Consider the following 9,450-nt stretch of genomic DNA (forward strand, 5'->3'; position numbering starts at 1 on the left):
CAATGACCAGTGCAAACAGTATAAAACGTGACACATACCAGGCAAAAAATAAACAAATAAAAAGCTAAACAGATTGGAACTCATTCACAAATTCTGAGGTGCAGTGAAACTACAGCAACTAAGTGCGTATGTAGGTATGAGCCCAAGTTGTCCTGGTTAAATGGCATATTTTTTATATTATACAATGGGCACACACTTGAGAAAACCAGGAATAACTTCATTTTCATACATTAGCCACGCACGCATCTCTGTGTATACTGTAAGCATCCTTAAATGTGGTACAAGCTCAAATCCTAGGGTCTAAGATGTCTATACAACTCCTGCATTACTATACAATATCATGGTCAATTTTGATAAAGGCATAAAAGCATTGTAAATTGATTTGATAGATTTTCATCTCTGTATTTATTTCATACTGTTACACAGTATTGATAAAACAATATAACCGACAACTTCCAAAACTGTCACACTGGTTTCAGAAATGACATGCTATGTGCAATCTCCCGATTACTTTTATTAAACTCATACAAAAAAATAAATTAAACAAGTAAAAGCTGCTATGTTGGGAAAAAATCCATTGTTCTAGAAGTTCACAGAAACCTGCTCTTGTAATCTCAAGCAGTCTCAAGGTCAATGAGGTCTTGTGACACAACCTTTTTTTTCAAAATATGGGTCAACTGGCAAAATGTAGTTGATGTCAAAAGGACAATCTTGCAAACTACTGCATACAGCGTTCTTGTTACAGGCTTTCCTCTGTGATACCATGCACAGTATCATGATATTTAAGAATATCACAATACTAGAGACCTTATGTCCATTACATATTAAATGGCTGCCAAACTCCTTTTTTTCACAAAGTACATAAGATGCTAAAACACAGTTAATAATGCTACAGAATGGTGAAATGATTACTGTTCTTTTTATATATATTATATATATGAACAAATAAATAAATATAGTTTTCTAATGAAAACAAGCTCCAATGTATTGACAAGGTCATTGCCACCAACTACAATTGTAATAAAACTGGTAAGAAAGTGCACCACAGTGTAAGAGACACCATGTTCTTTATTTCATACATATAAAAACAGAATTTTGGTGTTTCGGCCAGCTTCAAACACTCAAATTACAAGAATCTCTTAATTCTTATATATAACAAAATAACAGACTTTATAACTAGGCCAGATGTTTTACTTACAGGGGTATCTTAAAAGTGCCCTAAAAATGTGAGCAAGGAATGATAAAATGAAACACTGCTGTGGAAGTGGATTCCCATGGTACTTCAAGAAATGGCCTGGTGAGGTTCTTGCTGGATCAATAAATTTATACTGTTCAAATCTTTTAGAAAGTAAAACAAGTAAATGCAGAGTGTAATGCTAAACTAGACTAGCCTGATTGATTCATGTATGCTGTAAAACATTATTTTTAGTGTTAGATATTTTTAAAATCCCCACTTCCAAATAATTTAATAATTCAGCTGACAAAAAAAAAAAAAAAAAAAAAAAAAAAAAAAAAAAGTATTTCTGGCAAAGAATATCTTTTCATAGTACTAAAAACGCTGTATAATTATAAGCATAATTAGGGATTCTGTTTTTCGGGTTTTAGTAATTGTATTTTTCTGTGCTTATTTTTATCTATTTTTGAGTTTTATGTAAATCAGTTTTTTTCAGGGCCTTTGTTTTTCATATACTGTATGAAATTAGTATTTTCGGTTGCTTTCCAAAATGCTTGACCTTTTTTTTTTCTGTCAAAATATGTATAGTAGTAACTCGACACACTTGCACACTTAAATTGTACCTTCTTTCCTTTGCCATCTTCCACAACAAAATCCCTATGGTCAAGGGCACATTCTTCTGGGATTTTTGTGTATAGGCATTTTTGTACATTTTGTCACAGTTCTGGTTTTAAATCCTTTGTATCTTAACTTGTATACAGCTTTAAATCCCGCTAACAAGCCCCCATCCTGATTGGAATCTTGTTTAAAATCTTGCAAGCGGAGTCTCCAATAGAAATGTAGGAAGTGTCGTCACTCAGTAGTTGGGGCGGGTTTAAAGTATTCAGAACAAATCAATGACAGATACAAGTCAGGAAGGCGGGACACTGCCCAGCACCACTGGGAAATGTATTTATTTATTATTTTTGTAGTGGGTTTTATTTTAATAGAAAAGGGTAAAGTCAATGTGAATTGATTAACCATTTCCACAGTTTTTCCGGTGTTTATTGACTGTCCACAGATTTCATTTATTTTGTATCGGGGGTGTTTTATCTGGTTTTACCCGTTAAAACCAAAAATCAGAAGCCCCAGTTACATTTAATGCTACATTTCTAAAACAAACAGGCTACTAATGTAGATGCCTTCCTCTTACGCAGTGTTAGAACAGAATTCTGTATAATTCTGTATAAGTGTATTCAAGCCAAATGTCTCTGTCAAAACGTCCCAGTGCACCTGAAATAAGAACAGAAGACATTTCACTAGCGAGAGGAGGCCAATTGTTTGTTAGAAATCTTGCAAAGAAAGTAAATTAGACAAAAGACAACCATTCTGGCGACTAATAAACTGCAAGTGCTTTTTACTGCTTTCATGCTGAACCTGCAGCCATCTGCATTAGCAGACTTTTGCAGTGCAAAAAAACTTCTAAAGGTCCTGTGCTTTCCTCTGCAGGTGAAGCATGACACTGATCCTGTGATCTGTACAGAAACTAATACGCTAGCAATGAAGTCTGTTCTTCCTGGTCTTTCCACTGCTCATGCATACAAAATAATATATATTTTTTTTTAAATTTATAAATCTCCAATTAATTTACCCCCGATTTTCTCCAAATTTGGAATGCCCAATTATTATTATGTTTCTCCTTCACCGTGGCAACTCCCCATACAGCTCAGGGACCCGAGGCTTAATGGGCATCCTCTGATCCCACAAGATGATCGACGTCTTTTTACACCCAGGAACTCGAGAGCGGATGTCTGAAGACTATCGTCCTCTGGAGGACAAAGATCAGCCCAGCAAATCTCCGCTCCCAAGTTCACTCGGCGCCTGGCCTGTAGGGGTCGCCGCAATGCGGTGAAGAGAAACCGTCTTAGACAGATCCCACATTCCCAACCCCGAGAGCGCCATCAAATTACAATTCAAAACACAGGAGTTTCACAGCTATGAGAAAACTTACTTTATATTAAAAAAATAAAAAAAATAAAAAAATAAAACAAAAAAACACAGTATCGAAAAATCGCAACAATTCCGTTTTTTTCTTTTACCCCCAAAACTCGAATAACAACAACATAACAAAGTTTACAAACGAGAGGAGGCCATTCGGGCCATCTTGCTTGTTTGTGTCCCACAGTGTCAGCTTCAACACTATTACTGGGGAGTTGGTTCCAGACTCCTACAATTCTGTGTGTAAAAAAAGTGCCTCCTATTTTCTGTTTTGAATTCCCCTTTACCTAAAGTTTTGAATGCTGTCTAGATCATTTTGAATGCACTTTGCTGCTGCAACGGTGTTTGCCACTCTTCCTAGTTTTGTGTCGTCTGCAAATTTAACAAGTTTGCTTACTATAGCAGAATCTAAATCATTAATATAGATTAGGAAGAGTAGAAGAGAGTAATGTAGAATTTTGGTATCATCATATACGCAGTTATCGATATACTGCGGAACACTATTCCCTACAACATAAAATATTAAAAGTATATCATTAAAAAAAAAAAAAAAACACTAGTGGTGTTTGGGTAGCCGCCATGGGCTATGATCAAATCCGCCCAATGCCTACATTCTTAGCTATGGCAATCTGATGTCACACTCCACTCAACTTTAAACAGGCAAGGCTTTTATAAACCAGCACACCTGTGTATGTACTCACATGGCTTGACTGACAGGCTGTTTGCTTTGAAGATGAGGTCTTTGATCAGTGTTTCCAGGGATCATTCCCTCTTTCAAACACACACACTAAAAGAGATTAATGCAAAATAATCACCTGCATAGTGTTTTTATCCGACCAAACAAAACTTCCAGTTTGAAAGGAAATCCAGCATGTGTAAAAGTGATATTCTATGCTTTAAAAATAAGTTTATTTGGAAGTTATTTATTTATATAATCTGTGAAAATAGTAACTTGGTTAGTTCCAAGACTTATTTCATTTTAATCTTGGCAAAAGCCGAGTCCAATATCAGTATGAAGAAACAGCTACTCTCATGCAATAAAAATCAACTATTTCTTTGACTGTTTTTCCCATTATTTTAGTGTGATGCTGAAATAGTCAAAGTTTATTATACTGACATATACAACTCAGATAGATTGTAATGAAATAGGGGGAGCCACTGAATGATTCATATGTATTCTTTGTACTTCTAAATGTATTATTGAAGGGCACAGCATTATAATGTAATGTACATCTGTATTATAATGACCATGCCAATGCATTTGATAAATGAATAGTAAGTCAGGGGAGAGGGGACACGCTAATCTTTTTATATACAAGACAATTTTTATTTATGTACTGTATTTGTTAGTTCATTTAGATCGGTATTATAATAACTGACATGCTACAGGAGATACTGAATTCAGATTCCTGGGCAGGTGTATGAGTAAGCAACCCCAGATACTGTATATTGTATAGAACTAGCGGTGGTCCTGTAATCTGGAGACAGACTGATGAGGGCTCTGCCACTGATACACAGGAGACCAGGCAGTGCACACAAACATTAAATGGGTCAAATACAGACAGGGCCCTGACACTGCTATATGGTCATATGCAAAAACCACGTTTATAGTTTAATGTACAAACTTTTAGCTGTTTTATACAATGTTAGTATTGTTATGCAACCCGTTGACATTGCGGTTGTGATGAATTTGGTTATGTTAAATTGTCCAAACACACACACAAAAAATGTTAGTTTACCCCAGAGTAACTAATGGAACATCCTTTTATTAAAAAAAAAAACTTTGGCAACTTCAATTTACAACAAAAAATGTTTTGTCAGGAGAAAATTTTTTTTAGTTTATTCTGGAAAAAGTGTTAGTAAATAAGTTTTTAAAATGTATTTATTTTTTACTTCTACAGTCAAATGTTTTTTGTATACACTTCAAATACAGGTGGCAAATATGCTCCTCAAATGCTTGGCACATTTACATGTGACAATCACGCTTGGCTGTAAAGGGGTTAAATCTTTATAATGCAAAAAAAAACAAATATATGCCAGTCATCTTGGGTGACAGCAGGGATGACTCCAATTGCATAGTAGTTTTACCATTCCAGGTTTTACTACAAGCTTGATTAGCGACAGTGTATTGGTAACAAGCTAATTAAACTCAAAAACTCATGGATTTAATCAAACTGCTATGCAGAGGGTGTAGTTTCCATTTCCATCCCCGCACAGCTCAATATAAAAAGGTTCTTTGATCCCCTCCCATATATATATATATATATATATATATATATATATATATATATATATATATATATATATATATATAATTTGGAAATACCAGACCAGACAGCTTTTTGTTTTACTTTAGGTTCGTTTTTTGTTTTGTTTTTTTTAAGCTAACTCACGCGTTGTAATACAAGCACAAAGCTGAGGATAATAAACTTAGACAACAAATATATGTATTATTTTTATTGCGCCTCAATAACCGCTTTAGCCCAGAATGCGCGAGAGGTTGATTTTATTCTATGGAAGCAAGATAAACTTCATGAAAAACAATATTAGCTTCTTATTTGTTTAAGATCCTACACAAAACAGCAGTTTTACAACGTTATACAATACAAATTTAAAATATGACATCACTGTGGTTTAAGATCTCTGGAATTAGTATTTAAGGCCTGTGATGTAAAGCCCCTCAAAAAACGACGCACGGGGACCTATACAAAACCGATGCTGCGATTAATAATAATAATAATAATAATAAACAATAACAACAACAAGCTAAGCATCTCCCTTTATCTGTACCCAAACAGAAGCAGTCCAAGCTGCCTTTTCAATCGCACTGTTTGCTGCATCACGGCTATTTCCCTTAAGTGTTGCTGTTACCGTTGAATGGGGTTGGGCCAAATACTGTAAACTGCGCAACTGAAAACGACACTTTAACCAAAGATGAATCGCCTTCAACACTAGTAGGAAAATGTATAACTACACAGGTATTTAATTTGTCACTATATAATATCACAGAGAACATTTTTCAAAAAAAATGGTCAACTAAGACTCGACCAGTGCTTGCCATATAAAATAAAAGTAACCTAGTTATTTGTTCCATACCAAGAACTGCAACGTGTTCAAATACACGCAAGCTAGGCAGAGTCCCAAATCAAACCGCAAATGCAAATCATTTCTGTGCTAAAGGGCGTTAAAATAAATACATCAACCATCCATTAGACGGCAGTTATACTTGACCAAAAGCATCGGTCTGGATTTGAAGCCTCTTGCACGTTGACTTCCCTTGCAGACCCAGGAACATGTAGTCGAGCCCGCCTTTAAAGCAAGGCCAGGCCGGCTACTTTTCCCTCACTGCCCATCAACACAGTGAAAGTGCATTTTGCAAACACTTACCGTTTAACTACGCCGGTTTTAATTTTAATTTGTCGCACTCGTGGATCCGCCATTGAAGTATATGAAGTCGGTTTTAAGACGCTAATACAAAAAAACACGGCTGAATACAATCTGGAACTGCCGCTGCTGTGCTTGTCTGATTCAAATGGGTTTCCTTTCACAGCGCATGCGCATTGAGGAACTGCATACGCACTATTGAATCAATAGTTTTTGGAGCATGGATGTCACACCACGGCACGGTATGGGAATTTGTCATTTGTTTTGGATTGCTTACCTGTGGAAATATTATTAAGTTACGGAAGCTGTTATATTTACGTAGTATGATATAGGTTTGGTATATAAATCTCTACTTTTTGTTGTTTTAGTTTGTACACTGTACGCTGCAGTATTTACATTGTAGTACATTGAAAACCATGTATTAGTTTACGCTTTATTTATGCATGTATGTTTTGTTTATCCTGCTGATAAAGAAATAATTGAAGTAACTTGACATGCAGTAAATTCAGGATATGTTTGGAATGGCTGGAGGTGCAGCCATTGGAATTGTTTATTACACTAGCTAGCTAGCTGCGTTTAAGTCATATTACACACACAGAGTAGTCGCTGTTCTTTACCTGTGCAATGGTTTACCATACGCCTCTGTGGTTTATAGTTTGCCCACTTATTGATGTCTACTGAGGGCGGTAGGAGGACGTTTGTTGTTAGTTCATATGGCGAGCCAAATCGTCATTTTAAGATATCTTGAAATATTTTGCGATATCTGTAAATGACACCGTGTAACAATTTATTTTTATTTTTTTGGGTTCCTGGTAGTAAGTGTTGTTTCCTAATTGCTTATGCCTCAAAAGTGTAGAAATTGGCTATTATTCCCCACAAACTTTGCTTTTGGACCAGGACAGTGATATTTTGAAATTTACCTATTTTCCAGAACATTCCAGATAGATTCAGTGCTGAGTAAACTTGGAGTAACTTCTAGAACTTTCTAGAACTTTCCAGTAATATAAATAGTAGTATAAATACAGGGTCTTAAGCCCACCAGTTCAGTTTAGTTCCAGCTGCCTAAGTGGATACATATCTGCATTTTTCTGAGATGGCATCAAGAGGCTGCATGCATCCGGCAGACGCATTTTGCTATGTCTGCGGCCAATTTATCAAGACAAGAGCGAAAAAGTACTCCGTGGAAGCATCTACTAAGATGTGTGAGGCCTACAAGGCATATTTCGGCATGCCTGTCGGGGATCAAGACAAACCCTGGGCACCTCATTTCACCTGCGAGCACTGCAAAAAACTCTGGAAGGTAAGATGGACAATTGTTGCTCGGAATTTTATGTTATAAAATTTGTTACAATTTTTAAAATTGTAAAAGTTTTTAATTTTAAAATGTTTTACAATTTTCAATGTTATTGAAAAAATATATCATATATGAAAAATGTTGCGAGAATCTCTTACACATTAGTCATGGGTGAAATAAATGTATTTTTGTAGGATGGTACAAAGGGGAAAAGAGAGCCATGAAGTTCGCTATCCCAAGAATTTGACGGGAACCCACTGACCACTCAAGCAACTGCTACTTCTGCATGGTGGACCCTTCCAAACGTCGGACTGGCAAGAATGCACCTGCTATCACGTATCCGGACCTTCCTTCATCCATCGCCCCGGTGCCACACTGCCATGAGCTCCCCGTACCCACTCCTCCGGAGAGAGAGCAGCCGTCTTTAGAAGAGAGCAGCAAGTCAGAGAGCGAGGAAGACGTTGTAGATCCAGATGACAATTTCAGAGGTGGAGCTGAGGAGAGAAACCCATACTACCCCAACCAAAAAGACCTCAACGACTTGATTAGAGATCTTGGTCTCACCAAGTCCAATGCCGAGCTTTTGACGTCTAGGCTCAAGCAGTGGAACTTGTTGGATGAAAGTGTGCAAGTCGCAGATCAGAGGAAGCGTCACCAACCTTTTTCCAGCTTCTTCACCCGTCAAGATGGGCTCTGCTTCTGCCACAATGTGACCAGTCTGTTCGAGGCAATCGGAATCGCCTGTAACCAGAATGAGTGGCGCCTCTTCATTGACAGCTCATCCAGGAGCCTCAAAGCCGTGCTGCTCCATAATGGTAACAAGTACCCGTCTCTTCCCCTGGCTCACTCGGTGCACCTCAAAGAGGATTACAACAGCATCAAGACCTTGCTGGACGCCTTGAAGTATGATGAGTATGGCTGGGAGGTCATAGGAGACTTCAAAATGGTGGCATTCCTGATGGGTCTCCAAGGTGGTTTTACCAAGTTTCCCTGCTATCTTTGCCTTTGGGACAGCAGGGACACCAAGGCGCACTACCACAGGCGGGACTGGCCACAGCGGACCGAGTTCTCTGTGGGGAGGAACAACATCAAGTGGGAGCCACTGGTGGACCCCCGGAAGGTGCTGATGCCACCACTGCACATCAAATTGGGCCTTATGAAACAATTTGTCAGAGCTCTAGATAAGGAGTCGGCAGCCTTCAAGTACCTTCAAGACTTCTTCCCTAAGCTGTCTGAGGCAAAGGTCAAAGCCTGTGTCTTCGTCGGACCACAGATAAAGAAGACCCTGGAGTGCAATGAATTCCCCAAGAAGCTCACTAGTAAGGAGAAAGAGGCTTGGAACAGCTTTGTCGCAGTGGTTCGGGGCTTCCTGGGCAATCACAAGGCTGAAAACTATGTGGAGCTGGTTGAGACTCTGGTGAAGAACTACGGCACAATGGGCTGTAGGATGTCCCTCAAAGTCCATATCCTTGATGCTCATCTTGATAAATTCAAGGAGAACATGGGCGCGTACTCGGAGGAGCAAGGCGAGTGCTTCCACCAGGATATACTGGACTTTGAACGCCACTACCAAGGACAGTATAACGAGAACATGATGGGAGACTACTTTTGAGGGCTGATT

General features: G+C 38.0%; 1 protein-coding gene across 1 annotated transcript in view; it reads right to left on the reverse strand.

The window, feature by feature from the left end:
- Positions 1-6,714, reverse strand: part of LOC121313611 (tubulin-specific chaperone A-like) — a 24,666-nt gene extending 17,952 nt beyond the window's left edge. The window contains exon 1 of the mRNA XM_041246327.1: positions 6,539-6,714. Within this exon, the coding sequence (XP_041102261.1) occupies positions 6,539-6,591 (53 nt within the window). The 5' untranslated portion in view covers positions 6,592-6,714. The remainder of the gene's footprint in view (positions 1-6,538) is intronic.
- Positions 6,715-9,450: the final 2,736 nt, after the last annotated feature.

The sequence above is a fragment of the Polyodon spathula genome, chromosome 1 (genome assembly GCF_017654505.1).
Source record: "Polyodon spathula isolate WHYD16114869_AA chromosome 1, ASM1765450v1, whole genome shotgun sequence".
NCBI classification, from domain to species: domain Eukaryota; kingdom Metazoa; phylum Chordata; class Actinopteri; order Acipenseriformes; family Polyodontidae; genus Polyodon; species Polyodon spathula.